Source organism: Solanum verrucosum, unplaced genomic scaffold, assembly GCF_900185275.1.
Source record: "Solanum verrucosum unplaced genomic scaffold, falcon-dt-bn FXZP01000257.1, whole genome shotgun sequence".
NCBI lineage: Eukaryota > Viridiplantae > Streptophyta > Magnoliopsida > Solanales > Solanaceae > Solanum > Solanum verrucosum.
Window position 1 is genome coordinate 1339517 of NW_026020539.1, and position 18187 is coordinate 1357703.

At 39.1% G+C, this 18187-nt stretch overlaps 1 protein-coding gene across 1 annotated transcript; it reads left to right on the forward strand.

Annotated features, from left to right (window-relative positions):
* Nucleotides 1–12238: 12238 nt before the first annotated feature.
* LOC125809983 (uncharacterized) lies at nucleotides 12239–13123 on the forward strand. Its single transcript, XM_049489506.1, has one exon. The coding sequence runs from the start codon at nucleotides 12239–12241 to the stop codon at nucleotides 13121–13123; it is 885 nt and encodes a 294-aa protein (XP_049345463.1).
* The last annotated feature ends 5064 nt before the right edge of the window (nucleotides 13124–18187 follow it).

The window sequence follows — 18187 nt, forward strand, 5'->3', positions numbered from 1 at the left end:
TGGGTCGACAGGAGGTTCAGCCTGAGAGGGTGAGCCCTAGTCCCATATCCTAGCACTCAGCTCGAGAAAGTGAGTGGGGTAAGGCATAGGCTAGTCTTTATGTGGCAAATGTGTTTCTGAGAGAAACGCATTTGAAACAGGATAAGTTGCCCGAGAGGGAAGTTATTTCCATTTAAAGCTTAGCCTAGTCACTATTATCTTGCAAATTTCCTATTGAAAGCATGTACCCAGCAATTTATCTCAACTTGTATTGCGGTCACATCCCAAGAACCTTTCCCCATACTTGATTTTCTTGTTTATTTTGTTGTTTGAGTACTTGCTACAAAACCCCCTTTGATATTTGACACTTTTGTGTTACCTCTTTTTAATCTACTATGTCTTTTATCGCAAATGTCTTTAACTACAACTAACTTGAATGAAATTCTAATTGGTTATTAATTCTCAAAACCACTCCCTTGGGACACGACCCCAACCCTTGGTTGGGTTACTATATTATTGACGATCGTAGACACTCATATTGTAGGATAGTGTCGTTGGTCACGATAAGCTTCAAAATGGTGCCACTGCCGGGGAGCGGTGTTATTTGAGAATTCTTAGTTTAATAGAACTTTTGTTCTTACTAGCGGTAGTTTACTAACCTTACTCTTAGTGTTGTTTTTATTTGAGTTATTGATTTTACACAGGCACCTTGAGAATGGCCGAAAGAAGTGGTACCAAGTTAGCTGAGGCGAATCATGAAGTCAAGGGTGACTTCATGTTAACTGCGCTGGTAACTCAGCTGAACAGCTTGGCCACCAAGATCTCAAAGGTGGAAAACCAGTGCACAAGTCTTGGGAGGTACATGCCCCTTCATGAGCAGATGGAGTCTAGAAACAATGAACACAGCCGTGTTGAGGATACACTGCAAATTATTCTCCTAAAAGTCACTGAACAGGACCGAGTGATAAATGATATACAGGAGAATGTTGAAGTGTTGAACCAAATGGTTAGTTCTCACTCTAGATCGATCCAGCTGGTCAGGTCGCTCTTGAGTTATGCAGTGCCTCCCCTCCACTCAAATGAACTATTAGGGTTGCTTGGTAATGTTGGGGTCGACCCCAATAAGGGAGATTGAGTAAGTACTTGCGTCGTGCCACGACGTAAAATAAGGCGCTTCTTGGGAGGCAACCTAAGGTTTTACTGCTTTTTAACTAATTATTTTGTTTGAATAAGGGTGTGTTGATTTTGTAGGGTAAAATTCGAAAGGTGTTGAGTAGTACAGGATGGCGAGCCAAGGACATAGTGGGCGAGTCATCGAATTTCTCTGTGGTTCTGACTTAATCCGCCATTGGGACCCCAAAATAAGGGATGTCTTGTAAAACTCGGTGAGGTAAGTACTATTTCGACGCATCACCGATTCTATCGGCGAAAGACTTGGAACTGGACGGTTAATATATTGCCAAAGACTTCAAAACTTTCAATTCACTTTCCCTCGCTTTTATGCTTAACAAATTCACCCTATATTAGTATTTTCAAAATTAGTGTCTTCAATTAGTATTATAGTTGTCAATTGGTGGTCGGAACTAGGATTTCTTTGCTGCCTAGCATTACAAAAAGTTATTTGATCGACATACAAAGCTAGTCTCTAAAACCCCAATTTTATTTTTGAAAATTTTGCACTCATTTGCAGTTATAGTATTAGGAGGATGTGTGTTGGGCCTCTCTGATAGAAATAGGTTGCTATGATGTTGTTTTCAATTCGTAAACTTTGCCTAAAATGCTTAAATGATCGAATGCCTTAGTGTTTGCACTTTGAATTAATTGATATCGATAGGGGTGTTGCATTTTAGTTGTTAGGATGATTGGGGGAAGTCTAAGTATCTCGAGAGTGATGGGTAGTGTGGGTCTTGTTGGAATTCCACAAGTGCATGCTTTGATTTGATTTTCTAGGATTGGGGGATTGAATTCGAGAAAGTGGGTCGAAAATAGGCACGTTGGGTTGATTGGCGAATTAAGTTGAGCTTGCTGAACGACTCGGCGGTTCGCCTAATGTCCCCACCCCGCCGATGATTTGGCACCTCGATTGGAGTTTGATTCTATAATTTTTGGTGAGATGTCTGAGGGCACCGAAAATGCTTGGTGACTCAGCGAAGTTATTACAATAGCCTTTTATCTACATCCCTGGAACCCTGAGCCCCATCACTCAATGATTTGAAGGGTTGGTTAGCTCTGATGATCTCTGACACCACCCCGAGGTGGATGGACACGGAAGTCTGCATTGAGAAGAAGGATATGAACACCGCCTCTCGATATTGGTTTGGGTTCATCAGTAACTATCATGTCATCCCAAAACGAGTCCATTCTGCGTCATCTGAAGGCGGCTTGCCTTGGCTCTATCATGTCCAGGAGCCAGATCAACTTGGGATTGCTAGTTTCACAGGAGATGGCTGTGATGGCCAAACAGACACATACGTCTCTGTCATTTCCTGTACTGATCACTGATCTATGTCGGCGAGCTGGAATACCACGTGACACTACGAGGGATGTTGAGGCTACCCCATCTTCCTCCACCGACATCCGGCGTATAGAAGCTGAGTTCCCAAAATAGGAGATTGACAGGAGGAGGGTACCCCAACAGATACATCTCCAGAGGTCGATGTTGATGCATTACCAGCAAACACACTTTGGCATACTCCATCATCTGAGCTATCAGGTATACCCGATCCTCCCTCCTCCTCCTCACAGGCCCCAGGTGTTTCATTATCAGCCCAACCTCCCAGGATCACTCAGGCCGTGATCCTGAAAATGGGATGGCTTGCCTATTCAGCAGATGTTAGGGCGACACGATTAGAGAGATCCGTCCCAGAGATGATTGACAATCCCATCTTGACTGCACTAACCCCTGTTAGAAACACTGTTGATGAACTGACTGCAGAGTCACTGCTTGAGAGAGCATACAGGGGGAGACACCCGAGGTTTCAGCCCTAAAAGCTGAAATAGCCGAGTTGAAGAAGGATGTAGCCTATCTGAAGGCCATTGACTTCACAGCACTGATGCGGGGAGCAGATGACACAGATAAACCTGAGACCTATGGGATTCCCTCGACCACTACTAGAGACGTGTAGAAGGATGATGTAGGGCACGAAGAGTCAGAGACAGAGACCGACGAAGAGCAGGTAGCAGTGCACGATAAGGTGGTGAGCGAGAGCCAAGAGGACATCATATTCAGATATTTGCCGAATCTCATAGAGATGGTGGTGTAGTCGGCAACTCAAACAGTGCCAGTTGAGCCGCCTACAGCAGCTCCCAGTGGATCTGGCATTGCTAGTCTGTCTGAGGTTACTCCTGAGACTGAGCCACGCGACCAGATAGATATACCGGGCACCGATGCCCATATTCAGGCCCAGACAGATGGAGCGACTGCTTAAACAGGATTCCCTTTTTACCTCCCTCTTTGTTTTTCTTTATCTGCCCTTTATGGATATTTTATTACTTGCATTTGAGGACAAACGTTTTTTATTTGTGGTGGGGTGAGACCCACACCTTTTGTGTGTTATTTGGATATTTGGGCTGTCTATTTTAATTTGTGTTTTAAATACTGCTTTTCTATAGATGTTTGAGCTCATGGCTCCTATTGTTTTAATTGCAAAAACAATTTTGATCCTTCGAAAAAAACTTTTCGCCACCTCTTGTGTTGAAAGTGGTTGTTCTTTTGCAAAAAATTAAGTCTCGGTTGCGATCAATATCGATGACTTGTATAGTGCTCTCAATTGAACAAACATGAATGCATGGCCACGACAAGGACAAATGAAGTTACATAGACAATATGTGCACTCCTTGCATCTCGTTGTGACTAGCCATTTATCGAATCGATTTTCTTGTGAGGACCTTTGCACACTAGCGAACGTGTCTAGTCTTGTCTGACTGAAGTATCGATGCCTTTTATGATTAGCTTACTTCGAACCTTGCATGAATAAACCTAGAATTTACCCTGTTAGTCTATTGATTTAGAAATGTTTACTCTTGAGATGATCTTAGGCAATTTTAAAGAGTATGAGCCAATTTGACATATACCTCTTTTTATGGCCTACCCGTGAGCGTGTGAAACTCTCTTGAACACCCCTTGAGCCTATCCTCCTTTGGAAGAAGCTTGATGAAACTTAGATTTTTTTTCATCCACTACCTATAATCCTCTTGAGATATGTTTAGTGAATAGCCAACTTAGGCCAAAAGTCTAAGTTGGGGTGTGGTGAAAAGGAAAAGGAAAAGTCAAGAAGTGCAAGAAAGTCTCTTGAACCTATTGTATTGCAAAACAAAATGGAAACCCTCCATATAAAAAAAGAGAAAAGAAAAAGAAAGTCGTGGAATAAAAGTGCAAAAGAAACTGGGTTTCCAAGCAATACATGGAGAATGAATAATAGGATGACTTATGAGCACTAGAAGAAGAATTGAGAAAGGAAGGGAAGAGGATGCCTTGAGAACATCACATCTCACGAGGATGAAAGTCACTGAGCTTAAATGACCATACCTTTTCACTCAGCCCCATTACAAGCCTTAGAAAGACCTTTGTGATCTTGAGTAAGCCGAATCAAAAGTCAATTGGATAATAAGGGCAAACCTATGGGTGAAAGCATGCATTGTGTTCCTCTTTTTTAGTGTGAGCGTTGTATCTAATTCATGATCTTACATTGACTCATATCTGTGTGTGAATATGGATTCATTCTTTACGTAAGGGCATTTAGATACTTTTGTTGAGCTTGAACTTGCACAAGTAGGAAGTATTGCGAGCATGAGAATCTTTGGTAATTGTGTGTCACAATTTGAATCTTTGAGTACACAAGTGATCATTGCATAAGTAAATTGAGTCTTGTTGTGTGCATTCATGATTTAGTCTTGTGTAGTACCATTTGAGGCACCCTATTTGAACTGTTGAGCTTGAGTTTGCTTGAAGACAAGCAAAAGTTTAAGTTCGGGTGTTGATGAGTCCACAAATTAGACTCATTTAGGGCTTTATTTTAATAGAAATAGTGTCCTTGAATGCTTATTTTATGTCAATATCTGATTAAAATGTTGAAGTTTCAAGTATTTAAAGTTTTAGTGCAAGCATGGACACTTAGGCGCAAAACGAAGCAAATAGGGCTTAAAAGAACAAGAAATGGAATCCTGCAGATCACCGAGTTCAACTTGGCGAGTCACCGAAATGACATGAACCGCCATTCATTCCAGTACGCGAAGCCTTGAAGGAAGCAGATCAAAAGGCGAGGAAAGGAGCAGTCGACCAGTCGCCGATTAGTTCCGCGAAGCAGCACTATACCGCCCAATGATCCAGAATACAAGGATGCTATAGGCAAGACACTTAAGGCGATGAGCTGACCAAAAGGCAGATCGCCGAGTTCATCGGCGATCTCGACTAATGTCGTCGAACAATTCTCCGCAGCACAATCTGTGAAAACTATAAATACTAGTTAGAATTGTAGTCTTAAGGGTGGAACATTTATGAGTAAAAATTATTATTAGTCTGTAGTATTTATCTATATTTTTCTCTCAAGTTTGGAGAGGGTTTTGTAGAGACTTGAAGAAAGGAGTTCTTCTTCCCCAAGTTGGAAGTGGGTCTTCTCTATTCACTTTCCTTTTCTTAATTCAAGGTTTAATTTCTTATACCCAGTTGATTTCATTAAAAAGTTAGGTAAAATTTCTTATTTCTTGATGTGTGGCTAAAAACCCCAATTCTTGGGGTGTGATTTAGCAAATATGGGTCGATATTCTTGTTGGGTCTTGCTTGTTGATAGGTTAGATGTATGTTAATGGTGATTTCACCTAGTGGTTGTGGTTTAATCTAAAGGGTTTGTAGTTGCAAATACAAAGCCACCCATGTGTTTTTGGCTTGCCCGAGAGGCAGGTCGCGAAACCAAAACCACTAGACTAATGGCCTAAGGAGTGGGTCGACATGAGGTTCAGCCCGAGAGGGTTAGCCCTAGTCCCATATCCTAACACTCATCTCGAGACAGTGAGTGGGGTAAGGCGTAGGCTGGTCTTCATGCGGCAAATGGGTGTCCAAGAGGAACGCATTTGAAACGGGGTAAGTTACCCGAGAGGGAACTTATTTCCATTTAAAGATTAGCCTAGTCACTATTATCTTGCAAATTTCCTATTGAAAGCATGTACCCAGCAATTTATCTCAACTTGTATTGCGGTCACATCCCAAGAACCTTTCCCCATACTTGATTTTCTTGTTTATTTTGTTGTTTGAGTACTTGTTACAAAACCCCCTTTGATATTTGACACTTTTGTGTCACCTCTTTTTAATTTACTATGTCTTTTATCACAAATGTCTTTAACTACGACTAACTTGAATGAAATTCTAATTGGTTATTAATTCTCAAAACCGCTCCCTTGGGACACGACCCCAACCCTTGGTTGGGTTACTATATTATTGACGATCGTAGACACTCATATCGTAGGATAGTGTCGTTGGTCACGATAAGCATCACGGCTGCAAGGCAACTGATGTAATTTGGGTTTGAGGTTATTGTTTTTGTAACACCTCTAATTCGAGAAGATGGAAAAGGCAGCTTTCTAGGATTTGGTGTCTGAACCAACGGAAGCCACCGACGGATCGTGTGTCAGATTATAGGTGGGATCCCGTTGTTGAGTCGCAGACTTAAAGGGAATTTTAGCATCAAAAGATGAATCATACGGCCGTGGTCCACGGTCCGTTGATGAACCCACAGACCGTATGTGGGGTCCCGTCATTGGGGTCCAAGACTCAGTGGTCTCTGATCCCACCCACGACCAACCAGTACGGTCCATGGTTGGACCTACGAACCGTAGGTCTGGCCGTAGGAAAGGGTTAGCAGCTATTTAGAGGAAAATGATTATTGGGTCAACTTCAAACAATCATATCTTTTAGCACGAGATGAATTAGGTGGCCCATGACCTATCAAATTAAAGATTATTGAATCCTCTTTTCAACGCCAACAAGTTTGCTAAAATCCAAGTTTGAAGTAAAAATTTATGCTCGTTTTAGTGAAGCCATGTCAAGTAAGCCACGAACCATGACCCAGTTGACGGGCAGTGGTACAAACGACGTCATGTCAGTCCACTCGTGAGTGGCACTTCAGCAGCTTTAAGTTAGGGTCATTTTTGTCCTTTCCCTATGCATTGGAGCACTTAAACTACGTCGTTGATGCCTAAACAATGCCATTTTACTCTGTCTAATCCTAATAACCTATTTAGACAGACCCAGGACCCTCATTCTACAAAAATCATCCAAATTATACAAAAAGAAGAGAAAAAGGTGCCAATTTTCAAGAACAAGCAGTAGTGTTCTTCAAAGTTCAACGCCGAAATCCAAAGGATTTCTCCGTAGATTTCGTCACCAGGTATGTGGGATTTCACTAGTGAGTTCCATTCATCCACTAGGTCCCTAGAATTCAATCAGTTCCTTGATTCCGCATAACTTGTTTAGACATAGGGTTTGTAAAATCTTGGGAATTATGGCGATTACAGCTGCTATAGTATCCATAATCTAAATAATATTTTTTCGGTGAAACGTTGCTTAATTCATTGTATAAAGCTCAGAACCCTAGTTTATGTAAATTATCTTAGTTCATGGACTATATATACTAGGTTAGTTAAACAGAAAAATCATTCTCCAGATTTCAAATGTTTCACAGTATATAAATGTTGTATTCTCAGTTAGCATGTCAGTATTTTGAGCTATTCAGTATTTAGTGCATTTTAGCTCCGTATGTATTTAGTTGGGAGTAAAATTAGCACCGAGTTGGACTAGGGTTCAGCGTACCCTCATAGACCAAGATCTACATGCATGCGTAGGATTATAAGTCCTTTCTGTTGGGCATCAATATTAGTGATCACGAAACAGTCATGCCTTTATACCCCTGCAAGGTATATTGGGCCCTCTCAATGGGACTTATACATCGGACTCTTCATTTAGCTCACGTGGTTTATATCAGTTAATAGTAGCTCCCACAGTCAGACTTTTAGTGCATTGACCATGTTTTTCAGCATTTACTTTAGTAATCAGTTCAGCATGTTATCTTCATGATTAGTACTTGGTCATTATATTCAATTTAGTTTTTCAGTTATATTTCATTATTTATATATTTGCTCAAGTTACATTATTGCTCAGTTATGTATTATTCAGCTTATATATTTTTTATTCATCTTAGTGTCTGTATCCTGCATGCTCAGTACATTCCAAGTACTAACGCATACTTTGCACTACATCGTTTCGTTATATAGGTTCAGGCACTCAGCATCTAGATCACGCTTAGATCGATTCTCGATCCGAATTCATTAGCTTCAGTAGTGAGTCCTCATACTTCGAGGACAAAGACATGCTTTCCATTTTAGTCTTTATTTCCAGTTTTAAGTTTTGTTAAAGTTAACTGGGGGTATGTCCCAGCAACTCAATTCAGTAGAGGTTTTTCAGATATAGTAATAGATCCAGCTTGAGTTGTTAAGTGGTTGTCATTTATCATTAAACTCTTAGTAAGTTTTATATATTCAGACTAGTTGGGTTTTCCCCATTTCAGATATTCACTATTTTAGCTTCCGCATAGTATATGTTTTACTCAGTTATTTTCAGTATGCTTGATATATGTCAGACTTAGGGTTAGCTTGGGGTCACTCGTGATCCTAGGTCCCGTGTTACGTCTAGGGGGTAGCCTCGAGACGTGACAAACTTGGTATCAGAGAATTAGGTTCAAGACTCCCGTCCTGAACCATGAGGTTATGCAGAATTTCAAAATGTGATCCAACTCTTGGATCAGAGTGTGGCCAATCAGAACAATCACCATGCTACAATTTCTTCAAACACTAATGGTGGATCAGCTACATCTAGGGTTTGAGACTTTGTTCGTATGAATTTGCCGGAATTTCTAGGGTCAAAGGTTGGTGAGGATCACAGAACTTCATTGATGAGGTTAAGAACATTCTTCGAGTAATGCAAGTGACTGATACTGAGAGTATTGAGTTAGCATCCTATCAACTCAAGGATGTTGCTCATATTTGGTTTATGCAGTGGAAAGATAACAGTAGTGCGGATGCAGCTCCTGTAACTTGGGATTGTTTTACAGGAGGTTTCCTAGACAGGTTCTTCCCAAGGGAGTTGAGAGAAGCTAAGGCACAAGAGTTTTTGAACTTGAAGTAGGATTCAATGTTGGTCTAAGAATATGAGCTGAAGTTCACCCAGATCTCCAGGTATGCTCCCCACATAGTTGTTGATCCAAGGGCACAAATGAGTAAGTTCTTGTTTGGGGTATCTGATCTGGTGAAGATCGAGTGCAGGAATGATATGCTTCTAGGGGATATGGATATCTCAAGAATAATGACTAATACTCAGCAGGTTGAGGGAGATAAGCTTAGGGAAATGATTAAGGAAAACAAAAAGGCCAGAATAGGAAATTATGAATACTCACAGCAAAGTCGAGCGGTGGGAATCACTCATAGTGTAACACCCCTAAAATACTAGATCAACTCTTGCATGTCGATGCATCATTTCTTAATTACTACAATATGTTTTACTCTTATTTTGGGAACTTGAAATTTTGTGATATATGCAACCTTGTTTAAAATAGATTGTTCTCGTAATTTAAGGTATTGTATGAGGGTATTTACGTAATTTTTCTAATTAAAATTACATATGAATTGAAAGTGTTCGTAACAATTATATACATATAGGTGTATATGTATACATTTAGGGTAGCACACAATAAAATGGGGCAGCACCCTTTAGCGACAGTTGTATACGTGACTAAGCATCACTCATTAGACTATATTATCACACCTCCTCTTGTGATTTTTGTTTGGAACTGAAGTCAAAGAACATAAGACCATTTTCTAACCAGTTTTCATCAAAATCACAAGAGAAAACCTTGGTCCTTCTAGCTGGAAGTCAAGACATCCTACCTTTGGTGAGTAATCAAAACTTGTTTTTTTGAAGCTGGGTAGTGTTTAGTAATTTTAGAATATCTCGTTCTGTATAACTTCTTTTGAGGTGAATAAATATGTTTTGGAAAGCTGATTCCTATACCTACAACTCTTATGTCAATGGTAAGCTCTAATTTAGCTATTAGGACTACGAAATAAGGGACGAAACCCATGACATGTTCTGTCCAGATTCTGGAATTTGAAATCATGTATGTTCAACTGTTAGTGTTTTGTTTATATCTTTTTGTACAAAGCATATTTTGCGGTGTTTATTGATTATTTTCAAGCTTCAGAGATGTGCCTACATCTTTTATGAAGGATATAAATTCCATTTTGGCCGTTTTCTGTTTCAAATCTAAGTTGCGACATGAAGTGTTTTTATTAGGCAGAATTTCTGTTTCGGGAGTATAGTCGTATTTGTACAAGTTAGGCTTACTTATGATGATAACCCTGTGGTACGCCATCAATATTGAGCTACTAGAAAGTAAATAAGCGATTGAATTCATTTTTTAAAGGTTGTATATCCTCGTGTACGAGTTGAAGACTTTGATACGCTGGTTGGTCTACAATTTGAACTCGTGAAGTTGTGTTGGACTGTTTTTGTGCTAAAGAACTGAGGTTTATGTATAAAGTAATACCTGTACTCTTTTTTACCTACTGGTATAGCTGAAAGTTATCTTGATACCTTGGTTACCTCTTGTCACTTTGCATTGTCGTATTGGTATTCTTTAATACATTAAAGACGCTTATGTAACTCGCCCCCTTGTACGGACTGTTTGATCACTTGGCACTCTTGTTGGGACCTTGTCCTTCTTGTGGCTGTGACTTTGTCACTCTTGGCAGGCTTCTTGGTTCAGATCATTTGCCATCTTGACTCTGGATTTTTAGTCCGTCTTAAGAATGGAAGGTGTCCATTTTAAGTACGAACTAGAAAGCCATTTTTAATATGGTTCTTGGTTCTTTTGATTATTGGGTTTTGACCCTTCTTGACACCTGCTCGTGCCTGGTGTGACGACATGATGTATATATTGGGCGAGCCTTGTTATTGAATCTCTTGAAAAGTTGTGTTATGAGCTTTCTTAACATTTGGACCTTTAAATATTGAACTTGATACTCCTTGTATATTGGTTACTTGATTTACTGATTTTGTTTCGATCGTGCTGCCCTTGACTTAAGAATGATAACTTGGTGAATTTTAGGGCTCCAAACCTATAGTTTGCACACCACTAAGCTATATGCTTAGCGATAGTTGTTTCTATCGTAGGGGCTGTTCGTGATGATGCTTGAAGCTGGCCATTGATGATGGAGATTTTGAAAGCCTTAAGGAAGATCACATTTGCATATAGGCATCTATATTTTGTATAAACCTTTGGCCTTGTACATCATCTTTGTGTTGTATATTTACATGAGATTTTGGGGGTTGATTTGGTCATGTCACCATGGGTTGTAATATAAGTATGGTTATACATTTTTTTTATCTTTTTGGGGTGTGTAAACCCAAGTTTTGTAATATACTAATTTGCTATATGTCTTGAAAGTTGTGTGAAGCATGAGTTGGCTGATTTCGGTACTCGGAAGTGTAATATTCTTGTTATTTCACCTCGAGTGTGAGGTTAATATATGCATGAAGATCTGGTCGGTTAATTGCCTAGATTATTTTTTATTTTTTTTATTTTTTTTGAGTTTGTTATGAATCTAATCCCTCTACTAGATTAAAATCAGTATGCCTCCTTAATTGGTTTTGAATGTCGCGAGTATTTTAATTAGATTTCTTGTTTAAGTAGGGGTACCGTTTTGAAAGGGTCGCTACAAGTGTTGGTATCAGAGCCTAGGTTTGTGGTTCTAGGACTGTTGTTGTGAATTACTTGTATACTTGTTCAGTTTTGAAAAAGTTCTATTTGGATTATTTGTTCACTTACATGGTTTATAATATTTTATCGCATGTAGAGTGCACATGCATCATGTACATGTCCCTAATGCAATGTGATCTTTGCTTTTGAAGGAATTAAGTTATGGGCAATTCTTTTGACCGACTTATGGAAGCTGCTCGTGAAGGTTCAGGTGCCTCTGTTTCCCAACCTCATGCACTGGAAGGGGTTGGAGAACATATCTCGAATCAATATGTTCCCCACACTAGTGGTTCTGAAGTGGGAAACCATCAGGGTGTAAGAGCTGGTCCACATCCTCACATGAGTCATGGTACTCAAACCATGAATCCTCATTTTCATCAAATGGCTGAATTCTTCCACCAGATGGCTGAATGATGCATGATCCCTACAAGATTAACTTTGAGAAAATGAGGAAAATGGGTGGAGTGGAGTTTGAAGGCACTGTTGATCCCACTGATGCTGAACAATGGCTTGATCGCATGGAGAGGGTATTTGAGCAGTTAGAGTGCTCAGATGTTGCAAAATTTAAGTATGCTATTTCATTATTACAAAAGGATGCTTACGATTGGTGGGTAAGTGTTCTGAATGCCAAGGTAAAACCTCCTATTCTTACTTGGGATGATTTTCTTAAGGAATTTCGTATGAAGTATGTTCCACCTGCTTATTGTGATGCAAAGAAAAAAGAGGTTTTGAATCTAAGGCAACGAGGCATGTCTATTGTTGAATACGAACAAAAGTTTCTAAGGCTCTCTCGCTATGCTAGTGGTATTATTAAAGAGGAAAAAGACAAGTGCAGGAAAGTTGAAGACGGTTTAAATGATTCCATTAGGAAGAATGTGGCAATCCTGCAACATGAGAAATTTTCTAAGTTAGTGTCTGTTGCTTTTACTTGGGAACGACTTGATAAAGAAGAAACTAGTAGAAATGAAAACAGATTCCGAAAGCCTAGACCAGATTTTAGGGGTCCATCCAAAAGGGGAAGGTTTGATAATTCTAAGGTTGGCAGTGATAACAGGCCACCTCAACAAAGGCAAAATAGATCCGAATTTTCTACAGCTAGCACTCCAAATTATGGCCAAGGCAAGCCTTGTGTTCCCACTTGTCCACAATGTGCAAAGAATCATTATGGTACTTGCAGGAGAGCTTCTGGTGCATGTTTCAATTGTGGGAGCTTTGATCATAAAGTGAACGATTGCCCTAATTCTAATAATGCTCCATCGTTGAGAACTGAAGGCTCAGTTCATAAGCCTTCTTCCAATCCTCCTCAAATTAATATTGATGCAAGACCTAAAAACACCTAGGCAACAGGTACAAGTGGAGCTAATCAAGCCAGTGGGCAAAGGGCTACTGCACGTGCTTATGCTATGAGGCAGAGGGATGATCAAGATGGACAAGACGTGGTTGTTCGTAAATTTCACTTATTTGGCTTATGTGTGTTTACATTAATTGATCCTGGTTCTACACATTCCTATATTTGTTCATCGCTTGTTCTTCCTGAAAATGTGAAATCTGTGAGTCTTAATTATGATGTGTTGGTTGAAAGTCCTTTGGGTTATCAAGTTATGTGTAATCGAGTTTACCAAGATTGTCCCTTCGTGATTCAAAACCTAGTCTTCCCTGCTGATTTGATTGAAATGCCCTTCAAGGATTTTGATGTTATTATCGGGATGGATTGGCTTTATAAATATCATATAGTTGTAGATTGTAGGTCTAAGCATGTGACTTTTAAAGATCCTACCTTTTCACACATCATTGTACAAGGTGAAAGATCAGTGACATCTCGTATTATTTCTGCGGCCTTGGCAAGAAAGTTGATACGTCAAGGTTGTGAGGCATACCTTGCTCACATAGTTGATACACAGTGGAAGAGTTCTTGTATCAAAGACATACCTATTGTATGTGATTTTCCAGAAGAATTTCCAGAAAACCTTCCGGGATTGCCCCCGAAAATAGAGGTTGAATTTCCAATCAAACTTATTCCTGGATATACCCCTATTATTATCACTCATTATAGAATGGCTCTAGCAGAATTAAGAGAATTGAAATCTCAACTGCAAGAACTTCTTGAGAAAGGTTTTATTCGTCCTAGTGTTTCTCCTTGGGGAGCCTCTGTTTTATTCGTAAAGAAGAAAGATGGCACTCTTAGGCTTTGTATTGACTATAGACAATTGAACAGAATATCAATCAAGAATAGATATCCACTACCAAGAATTGATGATTTGTTTGACCAACTTAAAGGTGCTAAAGTATTCTCAAAAATTGATTTAAGGTCTGGATATCACCAACTGCGTATTAGAGAGAAAGATATTCCTAAAACTGCTTTTCGCACTCGATATGGTCATTATGAATTTTTGGTGATGCCATTCGGATTGACAAATGCTCCTGCGGTATTCATGGATCTAATCAATCGAGTATTCAAGCCTTATCTTGATCAGTTTGTGGTTGTTTTTATAGATGATATTTTAATATTTTCCAGAAGTAGTGAAGACCATGATAAACACCTCCGGATTATTTTGAAAATTTTGAAGGAGAAAGAACTTTATGCTAAACTTTCCAAGTGTGAATTTTGGCTTGATGAAGTAGCTTTTCTAGGACATGTTGTATCAACTGAAGGTGTGAAAGTGGATCCTAGTAAAATACAAGCAGTTGTTGAATGGAAACCTCCCAAAAGTCCGACTGAGGTAAGAAGTTTCTTGGGCTTAGCAGGATACTACAGAAGATTTGTGAAAGGCTTTTCCATTATCGCCTCTCCTTTGACTAAGCTCTTGCAGAAGGAAGTAAAGTTTATCTGGGATGACAAATGTCAAGAGAGCTTTGAAACTCTCAAATCCTTGTTGACTCAAGCGCCTATACTTACTCTACCAATTGAAGGGAAAGAGTACGTTGTATACAGTGATGTTTCTCACAATGGTCTCGGATGTGTTTTGATGCAAGAAGGGAAGATAATTTCTTATGCCTCTCGGAAATTAAAACTGCATGAATTGAATTATCCTACTCATGATCTTGAACTTGTTGCTATAGTGTTTGCTTTAAAAATATGGCGGCATTATTTATATGGAGAGAAATGTCATATCTTCACTGATCACAAGAGCTTAAAGTACTTGGGTACCCAAAAGGAGCTAAACCTTCGACAACGTAGATGGCTTGAACTCATCAAGGATTATGACTGCACGATTGATTATCATCCAGGTAAAGCCAATGTGGTTACAGATGCCTTAAGTCGGAAATCCTTCGCAAGCATTTCTTTGAGTCCTTTACCCTTGCTCCTTGAGTTAAGAGCGATGAATGTTTGTTTTACACTTGATTCAAATGGTTCAGCTATTGCTAATTTACAAGTAAAGCCAATATTACTTGAGCAGGTGAAAGAAACACAAATGTTAGATGACAAGCTTGTAAAATTGTCCAGAGAAGTTAAAAGTGGGGAAAAACTTGATTTTACATTTACAGAGGATGGTGGCTTATTTTATCAAAACAGGTTATGCGTCCCTAATGATGACAAATTGAGGAGAGAAATATTGAATGAAGTACATGATTCACCATATGCAATGCATCCTGGAAGTACAAAGATGTACCGGACCATCAAAGAAAATTATTGGTGGAATGGTATGAAGAGAGACATTGCAGAGTTCATCTCTAAATGTTTGGTTTGTCAACAAGTAAAGGCTGAACATCAAATCCCAGTGGGTTTACTACAACCCTTGTCGATGCCAGAATGGAAATGGGAGAGAATAACTATGGACTTTGTTTCTGGACTTCCTCTCACTCAGAGGAATCATGATGCAATATGGGTGATTGTGGATAGGCTAACCAAGAGTGCTCACTTCTTAACAATCAGGATGGATTACTCACTTGAGCGTTTAGTTGAGTTGTACATTAAGGAGATTGTAAGACTACATGGGATCCCTGTGTCTATTGTATCAGATCAGGACCCAAGGTTTACATCTAGATTTTGGGGTAGCTTGCAGGAAGCTTTGGGTACTAAGTTGAAGTTTAGCATTTCGTTCCATCCTCAAACTGACGGCCAGTCGGAAAGAGTGATACAAATTTTGGAGGATATGATTCGAGCTTGCATTATGGAGTTTGAAGGTAGTTGGGACAAACACTTGGCCTTGATAGAATTTTCTTACAATAACAGTTACCAATCGAGTATTGGAATGCCTCCCTATGAAGCCTTATACGAAAGAAAATGTCGGACCCCTCTTTGTTGGAGTGAAATTGGTGAAAAAAATCTTATTGGTCCTGAAATTGTGCAACAAACAGAGGACAAGGTAAAAATTATCAAAGATCGTCTAAAGATTTCTTCGGATAGACAAAAGTCGTATGCTGATCTTAAAAGGCGTGATACTGAATATCAAGTTGGGGATAAAGTATTCTTAAGGGTGTTTCCATGGAAAAAGATTATAAGATTTGGCCAGAAAGGAAAACTTAGTCCCCAATTTATTGGACCTTATGAGATACTTCAAAGGGTTGGACCAGTTGCATATAAATTGGCGTTGTCACCTGAGTTAGACAAGATCCACAATGTCTTCCATGTTTCTATGCTTAGAAGATATCGTTCTGATCCATCTCATGTTCTTCCAGTTGAATCTATTGAGGTTAATCCTGACTTGACGTATAATGAAGAACCTATTCTAATTCAAGCTCCAGAAGTAAAGCAACTTAGAAACAAGAGAATCCCCTTAGTAAAGGTACTTTGGAGGAACCATTCTGGAAAAGAAGCTACCTGGGAAAGATAAGAAGACATGAGGACCCCATATCAGCACTTGTTCCGGGACTAGCGTAAGGTAAATTTCGAGACGAAATTTCTTTAAGGGGGAGAGAGTTGTAACACCCCTAAAATACTAGATCAACTCTTGCATGTCGATGCATCATTTCTTAATTACTACAATATGTTTTACTCTTATTTAGGGAACTTGAAATTTTGTGATATATGCAACCTTGTTTAAAATAGATTGTTCTCGTAATTTAAGATATTGTATGGGGGTATTTGCGTAATTTTTTCTAATTAAAATTACATATGAATTGAAAGTGTTCGTAACAATTATATACATATAGGTGTATATGTATACATTTAGGGCAGCACACAATAAAATGGGGCAGTACCCTTTAGGGACAGTTGTATACGTGACTAAGCATCACTCATTAGACTATATTACCACACCTCCTCTTGTGATTTTCGTTTGGAAATGAAGTCCAAGAACATAAGAACATTGTCTAACCAGCTTTTCATCAAAATCACAAGAGAAAACCTTGGTCCTTCTAGCTGGAAGTTGAGACATCCTACCTTTTGGTGAGTAATCAAAACTTGTTTTTTTGAAGCTGGGTAGTGTTTAGTAATTTTAGAATATCTCATTCTATATAACTTCTTTTGAGGTGAATAAATTATGTTTTGGAAAGCTGATTCATATACCTACAACTCTTATGTTTATGTTAAACTCTAATGTAGCTATTAGGACTACGAAATAAAGGACGAAACCTATGACATGTTCTGTCCAGATTCTGGAATTTGAAATCCTGTATGTTCAACTGTTAGTGTTTTGTTTATATCTTTTTGTACAAAGCGTATTTTGCGGTGATTCTTGATTATTTGCAAGCTTCAGATATGTACCTACATCTTTTATGAAGGATATAAATTCCATTTTGGCCGTTTTCCGTTTCAAATCTAAGTTGCGACATGAAGTGCTTTTATTGGGCAGAATTTCTGTTTCGGGAGTATAGTCGTATTTATACAAGTTAGGCTTACTTGTGATGATAACCCTGTGTTATGCCATCATTATTGAGCTACTAGAAATTAAATAAGCGATTGACTTCATTCTTTAAAAGTTCTATATCCTCGTGTACGAGTTGAAGAATTTGATACGCTGGTTGGTCTACGATTTGAACTCGTGAAGTTGTGTTGGACTGTTTTTGTGCTAAAGAACTGAGGTTTGAGTATAAACTTATACTTGTACTATTTTTTACCTACTGGTATATCTGAAAGTTATCTTGGTACCTTGGTTACCTCTTGTCACTTTGCATTGTCGTATTGGTATTCTTTAATACATTAAAGACGCTTATGTAACTCGCCCCCTTGTACGGACTGTTTGATCACTTGGCACTCTTGTTGGGACCTTGTCCTTCTTGTGGCTGTGACTTTGTCACTCTTGGCATGCCTCTTGGTTCGGATCATTTGCCATCTTGACTCTGGATTTTTAGTCCGTCTTAAGAATGGAAGTTGTCCATTTTAAGTACGAACTAGAAAGCCATTTTTAATATGGTTCTTGGTTCTCTTGATTATTGGGTTTTGACCCTTCTTGACGTCTGCTCGTGCCTGGTGTGACGACATGATGTATATATTGGATGAGCCTTGTTATTGAATCTCTTGA